A 21,652-nucleotide genomic window follows, 5' to 3' on the forward strand; every position below is an offset into this window, starting at 1 on the left:
GGTCTCTAAGTTTTCACTCCAAATGAAAGAAATTCGTTTTGGAAAATGTAATGTACTATGAGGGTAGTTTGTATAAGAAGGGCAACTGGGACTCCAGTCAACTGACATCAAGAGAAGTATTTTGCACATTAAAATACTGGCAAATGGATATATATTTATGTTTTAAGTTAAAAAGATTATTTAGGCTGGGCACGGTAGCTCACGCCTGTAATCCAAGGACTTTGGGAGGCCGAGGTGGGCGGATCACCTGAGATCGGGAGTTCCAAACCAGCCTGACCAACATGGAGAAACCCTGTCTCTACCAAAAATACAAAAAAAAAAAAAAATTAGCTGGGCGTGGTGGCGCTGGCCTGTAATCCCGGTTACTTGGGAGGCTGAGGCAGGAGAATCGTTTGAACCCGGGAGGGGGAGGCTGCGGTGAGCCAAGATGGCGCCATTGCACTCCAGCCTGGGCAACAAGAGCGAAACTCTGTCTCAAAAAAAAAAAAAAGATTAATCAATGCACATGTATGTGCAATGTATACACACACACACACACATATATATATGAGATGGGGTCTCACTCTGTTGCCCAGGCTGGAGCGCAGTGGCATAATCAGGCTCACTGCAGCCTTGATCCTCCCGCCTCAGCCTCCCAAGCAGCACGTGTGACACCACCACACCAGGAGATATATATATACATATATAATATATACATATATTTTTTTTTGGTAGACACAGGTTCTATGTTGCTCAGGCTAGTCCCGAACTCCTGGGCTCAAGCGATCCTCCCACCTCGGCTTCCCAAAGTGCTGGGATTATAGGCGTGAGCCACCACGCCCGGCCCATATAATTTTTTTAAAAATAGAAAACCCACCAATCTCCAGGGCCTCGGGTAAGAAGTCTCTCGTAAATGGCCAGCACCACAGCAACTCAGTAGGCTTCTATTTCCATCCACGAACGCCAGGACGCTCGTATGCTGCGGGCACGCGTGACGGGGCAGCAGCAGGACGCCCTCTCCGGCGTCCCTTGGCAGAGCCCGGCCTGGCTAACCCGCCACCCCGCTCGCTGTTACCCGACTGCCCGCGCCGACCACCTGCGGCCGCCAAAGTGCCGCAGGGGGCGCTGTGCGGCCGCAGAGGCCGCGCCGGGCCGCGCTCTGATTGGCTGGAGGCCGCGGCCCTCGCCCAGTCCGCCCGCCCCGTCCGCTAAGTGTCTGGGCTCTCCCGCTCGCGTCCCAGTCTGCGGGCCTCCGGGGCAGCGGCGAGGCCGGAGCGTCGCGGCGGAGGGGACAAGACCAGGACAAGACCAGGGCAGGAGGGAGCCGGCCAGCCGCGAGAGCCCCGCACGCCCGGCAAGATGCTGTCCTGGCGGCTGCAGACGGGCCCCGAGAAGGCCGAGCTGCAGGAGCTCAACGCCCGGCTCTATGACTACGTGTGTCGGGTGCGGGAGCTGGAGCGCGAAAACCTGCTCCTGGAGGAGGAGCTGCGCGGCCGGCGCGGGCGAGAGGGCCTGTGGGCCGAGGGGCAGGCCCGCTGCGCCGAGGAGGCGCGCAGCTTGCGGCAGCAGCTGGACGAGCTGAGCTGGGCCACTGCGCTGGCGGAGGGCGAACGGGACGCTCTGCGGCGCGAGCTTCGAGAGCTGCAGCGCCTGGATGCGGAGGAGCGCGCCGCCCGCGGCCGCCTGGACGCCGAGCTGGGTGCGCAGCAGCGCGAGCTGCAGGAGGCGCTGGGCGCGCGCGCCGCCCTCGAGGCGATGCTGGGCCGGCTGGAGGCCGAGCGCCGACGCCTCGACGCGGCCCACGAACGCGACGTGCGGGAGCTGCGCGCGCGCGCCGCCAGCCTGACCATGCACTTCCGCGCCCGCGCCACCGGCCCCGCCGCGCCTCCGCCACGCCTGCGGGAGGTGCACGACAGCTACGCACTGCTGGTGGCCGAGTCGTGGCGGGAGACGGTGCAGCTGTACGAGGACGAGGTGCGCGAGCTGGAGGAGGCGCTGCGGTTCGGCCAGGAGAGCAGACTCCAGGCGGAGGAAGAGACGCGGCTGTGCGCGCAGGAGGCAGAGGCCCTGCGGCGCGAGGCGCTCGGGTTGGAGCAGCTGCGCGCGCGGCTGGAGGACGAGCTGCTGCGGATGCGCGAGGCGTACTGGCTACAGGCCGAGGAGCGGCAGGTCCGTGCGCGGGGACGGCGCGTTGACCCTATACCCCCTGCCGTCGCCCCGGCACCCTGCCCTTGAGGGGGTGGGGCCCGCCCAGAGGGTGCCCGAATGGCATGGGGACCCGGACTCGGTCCGCTGGTCCATCGATTCAGCGGGCGAGCGCCGGGCGGCAGGTCCTAGCGGATCGCCCCGTCCCCGTCATGGGGTTAGGTGGCAGCTGCTTTAACTCTTGACGCGCGTGACTGGGCGCATCCTGATAGGCCACCCTGTTAGCTCTAGGTTTTCCTTCCATTTTCCGTGCTTCGTAGACTCAGTAGACCCAGATGTAAGAGTCAACCGAGAAACCTCTGTCACTTGCAGAAGTGACGGCTTGTGGTAGCCCCGCTGTCTATAGCGCTCCTCAGGGGAAAACTCAAATTAATTTCCAAAACGGTTTTTATTTTGCCAATATGATTTCCCAGTTGGAAGCCGCAGTTGTGGCTCTCTGGGCGGCTGCCTTGTTTGTTCTTGGGAGGGGCAGCAACCATAATGCAGAAAAGAGCTTGATCGAAGATGTTTTGCTCACAGCACACGCTGACGTCAGATCTCTGCGTAGTGTAAAAGTTGTGGGAAAGTGGGGCCCTTTGGCAGGATGTTATTACAAGTGCAGAGTGATATAAACAGTTACTATTCCAGGGAAGCAAACCCTCTGACACCAGCGGGGTGACACCTGTGGCTGATGTAAACTATGCCCAGTCCAGTCCTAGCGTTTGGCCCCCCGCCCTGCCCAGCCTCAGCCAGAATTGGAAATATTCCCAAATCACACTATCAGTACTTCTCAGAAGGACAGTTGGAAATAACATCTGCACAATTTCACAAATATTTTAAGAGTACAGTTTGCAGCTGTGAGTTAAAGATTTGAGACTGACTTTTAAAAATTAGAAGTGAGAGGAACATGGGGGTTGTCATATGGAATGACTGGGGTGATGTGACAGGTATCCACAGATGATAAGTAAATACCTGTTGATTCTCCGTGGGTCCCCAGCACTGCGCTAGACTTTCAGTATGCAAAGAGCTACAGGCTAGATGGGAAATCATAGAATGCAATATGGTACTAAGTTGGGATTTAATCTTTTGAGTTGTGGGTTTTGTTTGGCTTCCGCCTCATAACTTTTGAAAGTGTTCTCTTGGGGCTTTGCCATAGCTAGAGCGGGGACAGGGACTGACCCAGTGTATACCGATTTCCACTTGTGAGCACTTGTGTCCCTTCTCAATGACAGTGGCCAGGGGTCTGAGTTCCACAGGTCCTATACCCGTTGTTGAGTGAAAGTTAAAAAATGCCTTAATGGCCGGGTGCGGTGGCTCATGCCTGTAATCCCAGCACTTTGGGAGGCCGAGGCGGGCAGATCACGAGGTCAGGAGATCGAGACCATCCTGGCTAACACAGTGAAACCCCGTCTCTACTAAAAATACAAAAAATTAGCCGGGCGAGGTGGCGGGCGCCTGTAGTCCCAGCTACTCGGGAGGCTGAGGCAGGAGAATGGCGTGAACCCCGGGGGGGCGGAGCCTGCAGTGAGCCGAGATCGTGCCACTGCACTCCAGCCTGGGCGACAGCGAGACTCTGTCTCAAAAAGAAAAAAAAAAAAAAAAAAAAAGTGCCTTAATGTGGCATTCGGGGAGATTTAACCAGTGGTTATTGTGACTCTCCAAAAAGGAGTATCTGTCAAACCTACTGCCCAGGGAACTCCTTTGTAGGGAATCTTGGCTACCAACTGAGGGGCCTGTGCTGTGCAGGCAGGTTTAGAAAACGCTGCTTTGAGCCACGCTGTGTGGACCAAATCGTCACCCTGTGTTCACAGCCACAGCTCAGTTGGCACATTTCAGGCCTTCAAACTCTGGTTCCAGTGTTCTTTCTTAGCGGCAAAGCCCTATTCCCCACTAATGAAACCTTCAGTGGAACTCCTGATCTGAGCCATATGAAAGCAGAGTTCCCTGACTGGAGGAGAGACGGGGACTTGGAAGTGCAGTTAGAATCCTGTCCAGCCCTCCTTTGACACAGAGACTCCAGGGCCCACCGGGGAAGTGCTTTTCCTGAGGTCATACCTGCCCTCAGAGTGGGGCTGGGACCCCACTCTCAGTTTCCCATCCAGTGATACCTCTCTCTTGTTGGAATTTGCTGCCTTTTCCTAAAAGCAAAGAGCGAGGAAAATGTCAATAAGGACCTGGTTTTTTTTGTTTTTTTTTTTTTTGGTTTTGGTTTTTGTTTTTTGAGACGGAGTCTTGCTCTGTCGCCCAGGCTGGAGTGCAGTGGCTGATCTCGGCACACTGCAACATCCGCTTCCTGGGCTCAAGTGATTCTCGTGCCTCAGCCTCCCGAGTAGCTGGGATTACAGGAGCCCACCACCATGCCTGGCTAATTTTTGCATTTTTAGTAGAGACAGGGTTTCACCATGTTGGCCAGGCTTGTCTCAAACTCCTGATCTCAAGTGATCCACCTGCCGTGGCCTCCCACAGTGTTGAGATTACAGGTGTGAGCCATGTGCCCGGCCATTTTTTTTCCAGTTCCAATTTGTAGAGGTTTTATTGCATTAAATGTTACCAGTCACTACCTTGTCCGTATGCTGAATCTTCCCTCAGTTAAGTCAACCCCATTTCAAATTGCATTCCAGAAGATTCAGCACCAATCACAGAGATGCTAGGAAGTATGTGAAAGAGCGAGTATGGATGATTTAACCCCAAGCCTGTAATTTTTTTCAGGTTCTGTAGAAGCTTACTATGGGGAGACTGAAAAAATCCTAAAAATGGATTTAATTAGTATATGGTAATAAATATCTTATTACTAAGAGCCTTTAGCAAGTGCTTCCTGTGTGCCAGGTACCACAGATGCCCTTCACAAATATTCACTCTCAGTGCCCACACCAGTGTTAGGAAGTGGGTACTAATATTAGCTCCATTTTACAGAGGAGGAAACTGAGGCACGTAAGTCACCTAATTAGTAAGTAGTTAAGCCAGGATTCAATTCAGGCTCCAGTGCCTGAGCAACTGACCACTGGGCCGCCGTTTCTCTCTTCTGTCTGTTCGATCAGAGAGAAACCTTTAACCAGTATTCTTGCGTTCATAGCGTAATGATAATTGCTCTCCCTAAGGGCTAGCCCGAGGTACTCTGCTGATTTCCAGTCCTAAAATGCTTTTAGACCCCTCCAGCTGGCTGGTGTCAGAATAGTTTTGGCATTAAAACTATTTTCTTTCATTTCTTTTTTTCTGTGTTCCATGTGCTTTAATGCCCCCCTCCCCTGGAGGCAGGAGCTGGAGGCAGTAGAGGGAGCCGCCACATTGTGCCCAGCTCTGCCTGCCTCTGGCTGTAGCTTCTGTGGCTCAAGGGGGAAGATGCTTGCTAGGATTCTACTTGAGGGGAAACGTCCTTCCCAGATGGCCCATGCGCCTTCACTGTATGAGGCGATAGTCACTGGCCTGCCCCAGGCCTGGCCTCAGATTTGCTCGAGAAGAGTTTGCTGAACTGACATCCAAGTTCCCAAATGTGATCTAGATCACTTAAAGCCTGAGTAACACAGCCAGGCTGCAGGAGGGGGCTTCAGAAAACACTTGAAGACGTTTGTGATAGGGGGAAGACCAGCTTTACCCTGCAAACGCTGAGATTTTTGCATATGAAAGTGAGCCCTTAGCTGCTGAGGCTGACTGTTTGGAAAAGGCTTCCAAGCCCCCAAAACATGATTGAATGAAAACTTTATGTAGATAGGAAGGTGAGGTGGGATTAGCTAAGGGTCAGGGCTCTGCAGCTGTCCTACCTGGCCCTGAATTCTGACTCTGCCGCTCTTTGGGCCGGTTACGTTCCTTAACCTGTCTGCAATTCAGTTTCCCCATTTGTGAAACGAGGTACTGGAAGTAGCTCCCAGGGTGTATACAATTGGTTCATTCGTTCAGCTAGCAGCCGTTGAGCATTTAATGTGCCAAGCTCAGTTCTTCATGGCTGCAGATTCAGCAGTGAAAAATGCCACGTAAAACAAGGAAAGTCCCTTGACCTGAGGCCTTCAGGTGGAAACAGTGCATGGTTTTTCGGGGATGCTGCAGCCAGGCTGCCGATGTGGCTAGGGCACAGTGAGCAGGGGGGTAGGGTGGCCACTGCAGGACTTGAGCATTCACTCTGAGTGCCATGGGAAGCCACTGGAGGTTCTGGCAAAGGAGAGTTAGGGCCTGGCTGTGGCTTAATGGAATCACTGTTGCTGCTGTTTTAAAAATAGACTGAGTGGGCTCAGGGATGCCTGAAGAGACGGTTGCAGTAATCTAGGCAGGAAGTGCTGGAGGCTTGGACCAGGGACCTCAGAGGGGGACCTGCCTTCAAGTTGAAGCCAACAGCATTTGCTGCCAGATTGGATATGATGGGAGAGGGAGAAATCCCAGTAGACGTCAGGCGTTGTGGCCTGAGCAACTGGAAGAAGGAGGTGCCCTTTACTGCAGGCGTTGGTTAGGAGGACGGGCCTGGGTGGGAGATTCAAGTTCAGTGTACATGTGTTCAGTCTGAGATGCTTCTTCCATACCCACCTGGGATTGTAAACTATAACTTGAGTTCAGGGTGCTATCTGGGCTGAGCTATAAATACTTCGTTGGCATCCAGTTCATGCTTATTGTTATGAATACACTTAATTTTTGTGTCTAACTGAAGTTATCACAGTATTTAAATCCCCTGGAGCGCTACCTTTCAGGGTTGCAAATGACAGTGATGTTTGTGAACTGTCTTACAGGCGTGCTCAAAGAGCGGTAGCTCAAGTTTGGCTAAGAGAAAATGAATTCTTTTGATACTAACAGCAGCATTGCCTTTCCTGGTGCGAGGCAAGATTTCATCATCAGTTGTGATGCTGCCCAAAAGTTCTCTAAATAGCAAAAAGGTGACCTCTCTCCCAAGCTTTTGCAGCATGAGGTGAAACTGCGTCTCCTTGGGTTAGATTTAGCGTCCTGTGTCTGGGGCTCCAATGCCTCTGTCCTGACCCACAGCTTGCAGACTGGCAAAGCAGGGCCCAAGTCTGAAGTTTTATTCAACAGCAGGATTTGTTGTGATTTCTGCGGAGACTGTTGGGAGCCGGTTGAGCCTTATATTCCTGCTTCCAAACGTCAACTAATTTTCCTTTGACAGTTTAGGAGGAGCTGACTCACATGGAAATGGGACTAAAACTGTACTTACTCCAACTTCAGCACAGTTTGATTTTCCTCTCTGTATTTTGTGGGGTGCAGACTGTTCTGTGTGTTCTGGGAGGAGAATCTTCCTGCACGCCCCTTTGACGTGACTGGGCTTTCTTGACCCGCTCAGAAGGTTTGTGGTTGGAGAGCTTTCATCGTGTTTTTTTTCTAAGTAGTTTAACAACATTTGAACTTCTTTGTAAGGAATAAATTACTATAAATTTTCAATTTGTAATAGTTATGTCAAATTTCCTATAGTAGGAAGGACACACTTACATACACACATACATACATACATGCATACCTACAGCCCAACTTGTATGAGAACCTTGTACCTGAATTTGTATTCCCTCTAAAACGGGAATGTAGGATTTTGACACTGAGACTCAACGATAGAATGTGTGAATATTGTGGCTAATTGTGGCAGTGCTGTCACATCAAGACTGGCAGTTGCTCTTTTGTGAGCTTCTCTGTTTGTAATGCCAGCTGTGGGATCTGTTACCGTTTTTCCACCCTGGGACATAAGCCAGTGATTTTTAAGTTTACTTCTTTGCTTTAAAAGCTAAGGGGTTTTAAACTACTTTAGGACCCTTTATATTCAGAGGGAACCTAACAACAGTCGCTGGCATAGAAATAGAACTGTTATGAGAAGTGGAAATAGTTATTGGCTGGTCATGCATTTTAAAAAATGATAGATTCCAGCTGGGTGCGGTGGCTCATGCTTATAATCCCAGCACTTTGGGAGGCTGAGGTGGGAGGATCATCTGAGGTCAGGAGTTCGAGACCATCCTGGCCAACATGGTGAAACCCCATCTTTACTAAAAATACAAAAATTAGTTGGGTATGATGGCGGGCGCCTGTAATCCCAGCTACTTGGGAGGCTGAGGCAGGAGAATCGCTTGAACCTGGGAGGTGGAGGCTGCAGTGAGCTGAGATTGCACCACTGCACTCCAGCCTGGGTGACAGAGCGAGACTCTGTCTCAAAAAACAAACAAACAAAAAAACCAAAAAGATAAACTCCATGTGCAATCTTAGTAGAGTTCGTTCTTTGGTTTCACAGACATACTTATTGTGGACCCTCAGCATCTTGCGGGGTGCCTTTGGTGAAGGGATTCCAGCAGCAATGAACGTAATATTCCCTCTCCCAGTAGTCTTACCGTTTCCGAATTCTACAAAGATAAATGTTTATAGGTCTAGCTTAGTTTAGTTAATTATGTTCAGAAATAATGCAACTTCCCATTACAAACCAGAAGTTAAAACTATATGGACTTATTTCAATGTTTAAATATTTGCTTGGTTAATTGTTCCCCTGAGTAACTAACAACCTCCGCCTCCTGAGTTCAAGTGATTCTTGTTCCTCAGCCTCCTGAGTAGCTGGGATTACAGGTCTGCGCCACCACGCCCAGCTATTTTTTGTATTTTTAGTAGAGACAGGGTTTCGCCATATTGGCCAGGCTGGTCTTGAACTCCTGACCTCAAGTGATCCGCCCGCTTTGGCCTCCCAAAGTGTTGGGATTATAGGCGTGAGCCACCGCGCCAGGCCCAAAAAGAAGTTTTATATCTGAGTCTTTATTTTGTCATTTATGCCCAGAGTGCATTTCTCCCCAGATGATCTTAAAGTAGCTTTTCTAAGTGAAACAAAACTCTGTATCAGTTTACCTGCTTATTATTGGATAAATCATGACTTTGGGGAGTACATTCCAGTTCAAATCTGAGTGACTTATGTTTCAAATATTGTAAAACCCCTGATTTCTAGTCTTGGCTTATTTTCCATAGCGTCTTAGTGACTGGTTTGAAGTACTGGCTTTCCTAAGCAGCCTGATGTCTGAACGGTAGAGATGATTTGAATAAACCCCTGAGCATTCGTTATTAATGGAGAGTCTGAGCAGAGAAGCCAGTGTCCTATCAAAATGTTCCATATGCAATAAAAAACTTCCATATGGAAGAGATACAGCATTGGAGACCACCCTGCAAATGACTGCATGTTTAATAACCCGGGATGGTTTTCAGGTCTGCTAATTATCCTGGTCTGTTTTTCAATTCAACCCTGAATTGTTGGTACCTTCAGTTCGACCCAGTAAAGCTCCAGTTCTCCGATCTAAAAGTCTGTCTATTCTCTTAGAGAGCGATTGACTGCCTGGAGGATGAGAAGGCGACCCTCACCTTGGCCATGGCTGACTGGCTGCGGGACTATCAGGACCTCCTGCAGGTGAAGACCGGCCTCAGTCTGGAGGTGGCGACCTACCGGTAAGGAGGCTGTGCTGAGTTGGCCTTGATGAAGCCATGGGGGTGTGACTCGTACATGAAGGAAACTGGTCTAGGGACCATAGCCTTTGTGGAGTCCCTGTGGCTTTGTGACAAGCAGAGAGCAGCCCTTGGCATGGCCAGGCAAGGAGTCCAAGGCCAAAAGGAAGAGGAAGAGTAGGGGCTTGCTTAGGTCACTGGGCAGGTATCACAGGTATCCCCAGTGTGGGAGTAGCTGAGCCCTGCCCCCTTATCTAGTGTTCGTATGTTCTGGGGACTGCTGAAGAGCTTTACACATGTCAACGTGTTGGATCCTAGGAACGGGAGGCTGTGTTTACAGATGAACAGACTTCGCTCGGAGAAGTTACAGAACTGGAAAGTGGAGGGCCAGGATGTGTTAGTGTGTTTTCATACCGCCATAAAGGTCCTACCTGAGCCTGGGTAATTTGTAAAGGAAAGAGGTTTAATTGACTCACAGTTCCGCAGGGCTGGGGAGGCCTCAGGAAACTTACAATCGTGGCGGAAGGCAAAGGAGAAGGAAGAACCTTCTTCAGGAGGTGGCAGGAGAGAGAGCGAGCTCAGGGGAAACTGCCACTTTTAAAGCGTCAGATCTCATGAGAACTCACTCACTGTCATGACAACAGCGTGGGGAAAGTCGCTCCCATGGTCCAGTCACCTCCCACCAGGTCCCTCCCTTGACACGTGGGGGTTGCAATTCGAGATGAGGTTTGGGTGGGGACCCAGAGCCAAACCATGTCACAGGATTTGGACCCAGGAAGTCTGTGTGTATCTGCCTGTTGATTGTTGCTTTGAATCTCAGGGCTCTGGTGCCACCCTGTGTGGGTTTGGCCCTGAACTGAATCTCTTCCAAGAGATTAGCATGGTGCATGGTAATGTAGGCCAACTGGCTTTATTTATCAAGATGTTGACTTGAGTTCAAGGTAACCAACTCTGATGAAAAGGTCACAAAGCGCCCAAAGGGGCTGGGTGGGGCAGAGAATGCAGTCCAGTCCCCCTGGGTGTGGCCTGCAGGCCGGCAGAACAGTGCTCCCCCCCTCCTTGGCATCACCCCTCCCTTCCCCTGGGTGCCAGTGGGTCTTTGATTGAGGTGGTGCCCCTTATTTCCTGGCAGCTCTCATGCTCAGGGCTGCTATGAAGGAGCTAGGATCTGTGAAGCTTACAATGGAAGGAATTTTAGAGACCCAGGTGCTCAACTTGCAGGAACGCTAACAATAGGCAGCTTTATGGTGTTCTTACTGCCTGCCAGACGTGCTGCTAAGTTCTTTGCCACTATTCTTTGCTCCGAGTCAACCTCTGAGGTGGGCACCACTCTCCCCTCCTAGAGGTGAGAGAGAGAGGCCGGGAGGTTGGGGCTGCAGGCTGGTGAGGGGCAGAGCCAGCCGGGTCTGGTGCCAAAGCTGTGCCATGCCCACCAAGCCATGTAAAAAGGGCACAGTGCCTGCTCCGTTCCCAGGATTGTGGAACATGTGTCAATGGAGGGGGTGAGCAAGCTGTGGAAACCGCTTTGGCAAAAGAGTCAAAGTCTGGTCATCAAAGCCATGTTCCAGTGGTGTCTCCTTAACAGGTGGGGGAGTTAAACCTGGAGAGGTTAAGAAGGGGACCAACTCCCCTGGTGAGGGGTAGAGCAGGGACCATCCCCAGGCCTAGTTCAGCACATCTTGTAGGCTGTCTCTGTAATCTTCTGATCATGATTTTTTTTTTTTTTTGAGACGGAGTCTCGCTCTGTCTCCTAGGCCGGCATGCAGTGGCACGAGCTCAGCTCACTGCAACCTCCGCCTCCTGGGTTCAAGCAATTCTGTTTCAGCCTCCTGAGTAGCTGGGACTACAGGTGCCTGCCACCATTCCTGGCTGATTTTTGTATTTTTAGTAGAGACGGGGGTTTCACCTTGTTGGTCAGGCTGGTCTCGAACTCCTGACCTCAGGTGATCCACCCGCCTCGCCGCTGCAAAGTGCTGAGATTACAGGTGTGAGTCACTGCGCCTGGCCCTGATCGTGATTTTTTGCTCTAAGAATATCAAGGTGGCCTGAATTGCTTTGATGTCTATTAAAAGGGTGTCTGGCTGATATGTTGCTTGTAGTTTACATTGTAGCCTGGACCGGCCTCACTGTCTTTATTTCCTGGAAGACTTACATCAGCCAGGGTTCATCCCAGCCCTCACTCTCATTAGTGAAGAGGGAGCAGCTCTGTCAGGCAGCCCCTGGCCTGGGCCCCAGGAGGCTGCTAAGGGGTGAGGCCCTCCCAGGGGCATGGCAGTCTGTGGAGGAGCCACGGCTTAACGGAGGGATGAATTGAGGGGTGGTCCTGGGGCTAAGGCCATGAGGGCCTTTCTGGATCCCCCATTTGAGAGCCTTGCTGCAGCTGAGGGGCTGGTGGCCGGGGCTCAGAGAAAGGGGAAAAGATGCTGGCAGGCTGGACTTCCCAAAGCCCGTTGTTGGCATTCTCCTTGGAAATCTTGTGGGGCGAACAGTTGCACAATTAAATCGGTAGGGCATTGAAACACATGTTGAGTTAGATGATCTAAACTTTAATATGGAAAACTTGAAAACACTCAGGCTTTATATGGGGGAAGAAAGCATTAATCAGGAATTTTTCCTTTGTGAGTGACAGAAACTCTCCTCAGACTGCCCCCAGTCAGAAAAAGAATTTATTACTCATATACCTGCAAGTCTTGTGCTGGTCCACTCTGTGTTATGAAGGAATAACTGAGACTAGATATTTGTAAAGAAAAGAGGTTTATTTCGGCCCACAGTTGTGCAGGCTGTACAGGAATCACGGTGCTGGCATCTGCTCCTGGTGAAGCCTCAGGAAGCATACAGTCATGGTGCAAGGTGAAAGGAGCAGGCATGTCACATGGCAAGAGAGTGAGCAAGAGAGGGTGGGGAGGTGCCAGCTTCTTTTTTTCTTTTTGAGATGGAGTCTCACTCTGTCACCCAGGCTGGAGTGCAGTGGTGCGATCTGGTTCACTGCAACCTCTGCCTCCCGAGTTCAAGCAGTTCTCCTGATTCTCCTGCCTCAGCCTCCGGAGTAGCTGGGACTACAGGCACCTGCCACCATGCCTGGCTAATTTTTGTATTTTTAATAAAGATGGGGTTTCACCATATTGGCCAGGCTGGTCTTGAACTCCTGACTTTGTGATCCACCTGCCTCGGCCTCTCTAAGTGCTGGGATTACAGGCATGAGCCCTTGTGCCTGGCCGGTGCTGGGTTCTTTTAAACAACCAGATCTCGTGTGGACTCATAGAGTGAGAACTCACTCATTATCGCGAGGGCAGCACCAAGCCATTGATGAGCGATCCACCCCCATAACCCAAACACCTTCCACTAGGCCCCACCTTCAACACGGAGGTCACATTTCAACATGAGATGAGGAGAAGACACACATCCAAACCGTATCAAATCCTTAGTTTCAGGTGCAGCTGGTCCACATGGTGGGATGAGCTCTGTCTTCTGGACTCTTCCCACCACATGCCTGGGTGGGGCCCGAGCAGCTCCAGGCTTAGGGCCACCCAGCCTCGTGCCCGCGGTCAAAGGAGGGCATCGTCTCGGCCTCTCTGTCTCTGTTGGGTCATGTTCCTGCCTCTGAGCCCGTCACTGGCCAGAGGGACGAAGGGCTCTAGAGCTTTGGGGTAGGGTCCCAGCCTCTTAAGAGTCACATGGACTGAGACTGGGGTGGTGGGAGTTACCCCAATTCAGGCACTGTTCTAGGGCAGATGCCAGGCGGCCTGGAAAACTGACTTCTGTATCTGTGTTTGGTAATGCCCCATGCCAGATAAATCTTTTCCCTGAAGGGCAGTTGGATTTTTCTATTTTCTTTCTGTAATAGTTCTCTGAGTTAGAATCAGGAAACTTATTTTGTGCCTTGTCTCTCTGGAATTTTGAGCTCTTTTCTTCGTTTCTTCCCTACTTCGTCCTGCCCGCTGTTCTCCATCCTGAAAAGCCAGTGTAAACACGGGCATCCTGCCTGAGAGTGCGGGGCCTGCCTTTTTGGTAGGGTGTTCACAAGCCACGGGCCCAGCTTTTCCAGGGCATCGATCGCGAGCTGTTTCTGCTCACTGTCAGCAGTCCGTCAGCCAGGGCAGAGTTTATTTTGTCTGTCTGTGGCTGGCGTTTCCCTAACCCGATTATGGATTGATGTGGCCATCTCCTAGGAATTTAGGAGCGACTCGTGCTTTCAGGGGAGCAAGTGATGGATTTCACTGTACCTCTTTCTGTCTTCCAAGTTTGCATGGGGGAAAACGAGGACCCCTGTCAGGAGCCTGCCTGACCGGCCCTGCCCCGCTGCAGACTCCCAGCCGTGCTGGGTCGGGTCGCTGCAGGCCTCCTGCCACTGTGCTCCGGTTTAGTCTCGGAGCTGCCCGTCGATGAAAAAGACATACAGATGGTTGAATAGAACCCATCTTGTATAAGCCAAAAACTTAGCATTTGTGAAAATCACCAGTGCATGTCTGGAAGACAGACCCTCGTCATCCTCGATGTCTTTCTCAGTAGCCTGCACTGCTCCGATTCGGAGGACAGGTGTGAAGTTCCTATTTGTGTTAGTGGACTTGTGCTCTTCTGACCCTTATTCTTTAAAGCGCCCATTTGATCTCTGCAAGCCTTGACCCACCTGTGGGGGCCGTTGGCCCAGAATTGCTGAGTTGATCATCATCACCCTGTGGCTTATTGGTTCTCATTCACATGCGAGGGAAGGGACTGTGGCTCTTTAATGCTTAAAGCACATTTTGCTGGGATTTGTCCATTGTCCCAAGGACTCTCAAATGTACTGAACACCCCCAACCCAGATCTTTGGCCCTTCTAGGTGACTGTCACAGGGAAGGAGCAACATTAAAGTCATCATAAAATACTATGATTGTAAACTTGTAATTTCCAAAGAGGCTTGCAATTTATAAATAAATATATAATTTAATAAAATAAACATGAGATAATAAAATTAGGCTGGGCGCGGTGGCTCACGCTTGTAATCCCAGCACTTTGGGAGGCCAAGGCGGGCGGATCACGAGGTCAGGAGATCGAGACCACGGTGAAACCCCGTCTCTACTAAAAAAATACAAAAAATTAGCCGGGCCTGGTGGCGGGCGCCTGTAGTCCCAGCTACTCGGAGAGGCTGAGGCAGGAGAATGAACCCGGGAGGCAGAGCTTGCAGTGAGCCCAGATTGCGCCACTGCACTCCAGCCTGGGCGACAGAGCGAGACTCCGTCTCAAAACAAACAAAAAGATAATAAAATAAAATTACAACAAAGCAAACCTCAAAGAGTCTGAGACTGGAGTTTTGCCTTTGGCCAGTGCATGGCCAGGGAAGCTGCTGGCACCTCGCCTGGCAGGTGAAGATGAGATTGAGACCTCTGAGCATCCTAAGACGTGCAGCACCATCCCGCCCTTTCCTCCTGCATTGCGGGTGGCAGTGAGCGGGAGCTGTGGGGCTGGGCTTGGGGCCGTGGATACTGAGAAGAGAGGAGACACCCTACCTGCAGCTGGCACCAGACTGTACTGGCTCTTGTGCCGTCGAGAGTGGCTGCAGTTGTGTGGGGCTGGAGGTACTGGTCCATTTGCTGTATGATCACAGGGTCTTGCCTGGAGTGTGCGTTTTATTGCACTGGCCGCAGAATGGTAAGGGGAAGATGCCCAGGCACAGGGAGGGGCTGCACCTGCGAATCTCCCGGCCCTCAAGATTCTGAGTAGATTAGTGACAGATGGAACCAGCACAGTGGTTTGAAACCTCCCCGGATGATTATCAGGTACCACCAGGGTAGAGAATCCCTGGTCCAGGGCCTCACTGCTCACAGGGTGGCAGCATGCACATTGTGAGGCATTGCAAGTTTGTTGGGAATGCAGAATCTTGGGCCCACCCAGACATACTGGACCAAAGTTGGCCTTGTAACAAAATCCCAGTTGATTCGTGCGCACCCTGCTGTTGGCAGAGGGGCCCAGGGGCAGGTAAGTGCGAGGTCTTCTCACAGCAGCCTGGAAGACAAGATGAAGGATGGGTTGATGGAGGAGAGGGGAAGCAGTCACAGTAGGAGGCGGGGCCTGCACCAGGACCCACGTGCCAGTCTGGGCTGTTTGCAGTTGCATGTGGCAGTCCCCTTAGAGCTGCACTGGGCCTGTCCGAGGGCACAGAATCCTGTGGAGCCACCTGGAGAGACCGCACTTGAGAGAAGGTGATGACTTGGATTGGACAGAATCTGAAGCTCTGAACACCCCAGATGAGCAACACAACTCATTCCTTTAAGCCTTGTTTTGCAGAATCATGTCAAAATGAATAGTTTGTCTAGTTTTCCCAACGTTTTGTTATGAGAATTTCCAAAGATAAGAAAAGTTGGAAGAATAATGAATGCTCCATTTGAGTTCTCCAGTGAACATTCGACTACATTTGCTTTATCTCATGACTGTCCACCCCGTATCATCATCCATCTTACTTTTTGATGCATTCCAAAGTAGGTGCCGTTATCTCTGACCATGAATGGGTAACAGGGAGTGACAGCTGCCTTCTGTTTAGTACCTACCATGTGCTAAGTGCTTTGTAGACAGTATCTCCAATTTTTACAGCTTCACCAAAGAAGTTTATTTTCCATGTCATGAAACCCAGGTTCAAGGTTACTTAAAAGGTTACACAACTCATAATTGGAGAGCCTGAGATTTTAACTTCAGGCCTTAACCCAGGGCTGTTCCCTCCATGCCCTGCTGAATGTGGAATTGGAAAGGAGCTGGATGTACTGGGAGGCCGGGCGGATGATGGTACAGACCTAGTCCCTGTCCTCAGTGGTAGGGTGATGTTTTGGGTGCAGTGGGAGGGAGGCTGATGAGGCATGCAGGGAGGGCTTCCTGGAAGAGGCAATGCTTGATTCTTATAGGAAGAGAAGCTGGAAATGACTTTTTGGAAAGGGTTTTCCAGGCAGAGGGAATGGGCAGGGGGAGGCCCTGAGGACTGAGCTAGTGTGGTATTTATGACAGTGCCAGTCTCTGGGCAGCTGGGTTTTGGGGGCCTGTCATGCAGGGCCACGTGTGATGATGGGTAAGAGCCGCACCTGCCCTCAGCCTGCTCTGGAGACACTTGTATGCAGGATGTGATGCCGGGTGGGGGCCTGCAAAGATACTCCCAGTGTGGGTTTCATGTCAAGGAACATGGGCTGTAGATGAGGCAGCGTGGATCTGGGAGCCTGCCACACAGCAGGGAGCCCGAAGGGTCACAAAAGACACTCCAGCACGAGGCTTCTGGAGATGGGGAGGGAGTTGTGAGAATCAGGGGAGGCTTCTACAGGGATTTAAGATTGATGAAGGTCTTGAAAGAAGGGGAAATGTGAGCAGACACAGAGGAGAGAGGGAGATGGACAGTAGGGGGTAGCGTGGCAGGAGGGACACAGTATGTTGAGGTAAAAAGCCAAGCATATTCCAATAATGGAATGCACATTCCTAGGAGGTAGTGTCGATGGTTCACTGCCACCTAACAGGGAAAGCTATCTATGGCTCACCGCCGGATGGAGCACTTCAGACCGAGGTGATGAGAAGAGATTTGCAAAGGGATGTGGGGTTTGGGCCTTTGGGTGGTGGGGGAAGTGGGGAGATGGGAATTGGACTGGCAGAAAGGAATCAGGAAGGAGCTCCAGGTGGGCAAGTTTGAATAAGAGAATAAACTGAGGGAGGAACTTGCAAGGGGAGTGAGGAGAGGTCTGGGAATGAGGCAGAGTGCAGGGGTCTTGAACGCCAGGAAGCTGCAGTGGGGCTTTCTGTGGCATGCAAGGGCAGTCCCAGGGCCAGCACTACGGAGGGGGTAGGCAGTGCTGGGGAGGCAGCTGCAGGCAGAGGGCAGGAGGCCCGCAGTGCTGGGGTGGATGGGGTGTCTGGGTGGCTGCAGGGAGGCTTCCAGAGTTTCCTGCAGTCACTAGCGCCCAGGCGTGCAGACCTGATGGAGGTGGCTGTGGTAGGAGGGCGGAGCCTGAGGGGCTGAGAGGTAAGGAAGTATGAGAGACACGTGCCACTGTCACTCGCTGCAGGCTAGCACAGAGTCTGTAAAGCAGGTGCTTGTGAATAATCGGATGATAATTGATAAGATGGTGAAAACCCTAGTAATGTCCAGAACCTGCAGCGTCCCAAACCCTCTCACTGCTGATGTGAAGATCTGGTCCAGATTCTACAGATTGAGGATGTGCAGAAGCACAGATAGAAAAGAAACAGCTTCCCCATACACACACTCAGCACAGAGCCCAATCATCAGCAAGAAGCTGTTAGAAAACATAATCTTTCAGAAAAGATACTCAATATTGAAACAACAAATGCAAGAATACCCAGGAGTGGACAGTGCAGAAACCACAGAACAGAAGGATGCAGAAACAGCGTGCGTGACATGAGGCCCATCCGAGGTTTCTGGTCTGGAAGACAGACAGTGCGGTCTCTGTAAGAATCCACAAAGAGGCTTTTGTGTTCTGTGTTTTGGGGATGAAAGATATGATAATTGTTCTAAATTTCACCTGAAAGAAAAAATGGAAAGCTGGGTCAAAATGATTTTTCAGTAGAAAAATCGAAAGAAGCCTTACCTCGGCAGATAGGAAAATGCAATGCAGAGATGTATTTACTGCCTGGGGCCTTTAAGGCAAAAGTCCTTTTAAAAGGTTCGGTTAGAAACAACAACATCAAAAAATATTGTGTGTGCCGGGGAAGGGCATGGGAAGCTTCCTGTTTCTTCTTTCTGATCCCAGTTGGCAGAAGCAGCATGTTTTAATGGAGAAAAATGTGATGTTGTCCCTGGTCTCGATGTAGACTGCTAATGTAGCAACACAGAGTGTTAGGTAACAGGGGTACCTTAATGGCGCCGGTTCCGGGTTCTTCTCCCCTCCTTGACCGGGCACTGTCTGAACCCGCCAAAGGAGGCCCAATCAGAAAGAAGCATCTCCCGCCTTCCCTTGGGCCCGCCCCACGTAGGCCCAAGGGATATAAAACCCAGCACACCAGCAGCTCTCTCTCTCCTCTTCTCTTCTCTTCTCTCTCCTCTCCTCTCTTCTCTCTCTTCTCTAATCTCTCTTCTCTTCTCTTCTCCTCTCCTCTCCCTCTTCTCTTCTCTCTCTTCTCTCTTCTCTCCTCTTCTCTTTCTTCTCTTCTCTTCTCCTCTCTTCTCTCCCTTCTCTTCTCTTCTCTCTTCTCTCCCTTCTCTTCTCTTCTCTCTTCTCTCTCTTCTCTTTTCTCTCCTCTCTTCTCTTCTCTCTCTTCTCTTTCTCTTCTCTTCTCCTCTCCTCTCTCTTCTCTCCTCTCCTCTCCTCTCCTCTCTCTTCTCTTCTCTTCTCTTCTCTTCTCTTCTCTTCTCTTCTCTCTCTTCTCTCCTCTCCTCTTCTCTCTCTTCTCCCTCTCCTCTCCTCTCCTCTCCTCTCCTCTCCTCTCCTCTCCTCTCTCTTCTCTTCTTTCTCTCCCCCGTGCGACCTGACCTCTACCTCTCCAATAAAGATCTCTTGGCTGCCACCGGTGTCGTCTCTGACTAGCCTGTCGCCCTTCACAGAGGACTCATGTTTACATCTCATCATTCTAGTGGTATCTCTGATTGCTCCATTATTTTTTAGGCCACCTGTACCTTTTCACGTGTCTATTCAAAGGAAAACGTTTCTTAGGGGTTTCCTCAAGGTTTTGCAGAAGTACATTTTGTTTTTTTAAGCTAGATCCCACCTTTTTTTGGAAGACTTATAAAAATATGTGAACACTGAGACCTAGTTACTAGATAAAATACTTGAAGTGAATAAAAATCTCGTAATTTTAAGAATAGGGTTGGGCATGGTGGCTCACACCTGTAATCCCAGCACTCTGGGAGGCTGAGGCAGGCGGATCGCTTGAGCCCAGGAGTTGGAGACCAGCCTGGGCAACATGGTGAAACCCCATCTCTACAAACAATACAAAAACAACTAGTTGGGTGTGGTGGCACGTGCCTGTAGTCCCAGCTACTTGGGAGGCTGAGGTGGGAGGATCACCTAAGCCCAGGAGGCAGAGGTTGCCGTGAGCCGAGATGGCACCACTGCACTGTGCTCCAGCCTGGGCGACAGAGCAAGATCCTGTCTCTAAATAAATAAATAAATAAATAGAATATATAATTGAAAGGATCGACCAGTACCTTTGGTTGCTGGTCAAATAAATGAGTTAACATTCAGTTAACCATAAAATACAGGTGATCCACAATCCCTTCCCTTGTTGACTCATTTTAGTTAGCTGGAAATCAGTTTTCTTTGGAGGATGTAGAAGGAGGTAGTGATGATGTGATCGCTGAAGTTTAGTGAGCTCTTATTCTGTGACAGCCATGGTTCTGAGAACTTTCTGCTTCTTGATTAATTCCTACTGCCAACCTGTGAGTTCTCTCCATTTCAGAAATAGGGAAACTGAGTCACAGTGGGTTGAGCAGCCTGCCAGGGTCACAGAACTAGGAAGTGGCAGGCCCCAGATCTGAATCCAGACATCCTGACTCCAGAACTTTATCCTGCGCTTCCTTTCTGTTTTATGAGTAACGTTTGTCTCTGTTGATTATCTGATTTTTTTTTCAGTCTCTAGTATTGACCTAGAGATGGCTCTGGGATGTGATTGAATCCTGACCCCAGAAGGGATGCCCGGAAATGGCCCAGCACTGCCACGTTACCTCCTGTTATCCTTCCTATGAAGCTGGTGGTCATCTCACCTTTCCCATTCAGGTGGCATTGCTGGTCATGGGAATGAAACTCCCCTCTGCCCCCTCCCTTCTCTTCCCTGGTCTTCCCGGCGACTGACCAGCCACAGGCCCACATCTGGGGTGACCCAGGCAGTGCCTCCACTCTGTGTGGAGCTTGGCTTCCTCTGGCACAGTGAGAGCCGAGGGAGGCAGTTCTGCGGCTCCTTCTCCAGCTCTGGAGCCTCCCTTTCTTCTCTGTACTTCTCCACCTGTTTGCTAGGAAGCACCCTGTGAATCACCCACAGGCCCCGGCCCCGGCGCCGGCCCCAGCAGGCTCCCGCACAGGCACGGCTTCTGGGAACATCCTGACAGTGCCTCATTTATGGGGCTGCACAGAGCAGTGGCCTTGTGCCCACAGTGCTGAATCACGGCAGATTATTCAGAAATTCCATTAGGATAATCTATCCCAGACGGAGAGCCTTGCCTTGGGGCCTGCTCAGGATGCTGGGTGGCCCATTAGGGCCTGGCGCCTGGCCAGAGGCCACATTACGGTCAGCTTCTGCACTGTGGGTTTGTCTTGGGCTCCTTAATGAGGCCAGGGACTTGAGTTTTCTTGCACTTTTACTTATTTTCCTGCATAAGGGGCCACCAGCCTGTGGAGCTGTGTGAAATGCCCACAATAGCCCGTGACTCAGGGCATTGGCATTTCTCACAGTGCCCGAGGCTTGGGGGCAGATTTCCTCCACCGCTCTCAAAATAACCAGGTTTGATTGCAGCCTCAGAGAACATGCTACGCATTTCTTAAAGTGGTACGAACCTATTCCTTAAAAATGTCCCTTGCAGAGCCTTAGAGGAAATCATAGTTTCTGGCTTCTCCTCAGAGTCTTGTTGATGCTTTCGCTGTGTAGTCCTGGGGCCGTGTGGAAGGAGGGTGGCTGCCATTGGGCTGAGTATGCTACCCGAAGCATGAACTCAATGGCCAGTGCTCAGCCGGGTGCTCACAGATAGTAAAGGTGACGTGTCCCTGCCTGCTAGGATCTGGCCATTGAGAGGGGACGCAGATGAGGGACAGCTCCTTCTCCAGCAGGAGCTTCTTACTGTCATAGGAGAGCTCTGCAGGGCCATTTTGGATGAAGTCACCAAGAGAATTTACTTTCATTAATATGGCCTGGAGGGTCTGTCTGCAGGATTTGTGCTTTCTGAAATGTGTGTGCAACACCATGGTCTCTGGCCCCACTGGGAGGCCTAGCGGTGTCGCAGGGGAGGGGGCTGAGAGCTCAGGCTGCCTGGGTTTGCATTTTTCTCTTTACTGGTGAGCTGTGTGCCCTTGACCAAGATGCTATCTCTGCACCCCACTCTTCTCCCCTCTAGAGCGAGGATGCGGCCACAGGCCCTGTGTTGGGGGTGGCTTCGACTGTGTAAGTACATGAGATTGACCACAATGCCTGGTGCTCAGTGTCAGCCAGG

At 51.2% G+C, this 21,652-nt stretch overlaps 1 protein-coding gene across 2 annotated transcripts in view; it reads left to right on the forward strand.

Annotated features, from left to right (window-relative positions):
* The first annotated feature begins 1,179 nt into the window (after positions 1–1,179).
* SYNM (synemin) overlaps positions 1,180–21,652 on the forward strand; it is a 31,257-nt gene continuing 10,784 nt past the window's right edge. The window contains exons 1-2 of one of the 2 annotated variants that reach the window (XM_030815068.1): positions 1,180–2,148; positions 9,431–9,555. In XM_030815068.1, coding sequence (XP_030670928.1) covers positions 1,339–2,148; positions 9,431–9,555 — 935 coding nt within the window. In that variant the 5' untranslated portion in view covers positions 1,180–1,338. The remainder of the gene's footprint in view (positions 2,149–9,430; positions 9,556–21,652) is intronic. The other variant, XM_030815069.1, reaches the window with a different exon arrangement.

The sequence above is a fragment of the Nomascus leucogenys genome, chromosome 6, assembly GCF_006542625.1.
Source record: "Nomascus leucogenys isolate Asia chromosome 6, Asia_NLE_v1, whole genome shotgun sequence".
Taxonomy (NCBI): domain Eukaryota; kingdom Metazoa; phylum Chordata; class Mammalia; order Primates; family Hylobatidae; genus Nomascus; species Nomascus leucogenys.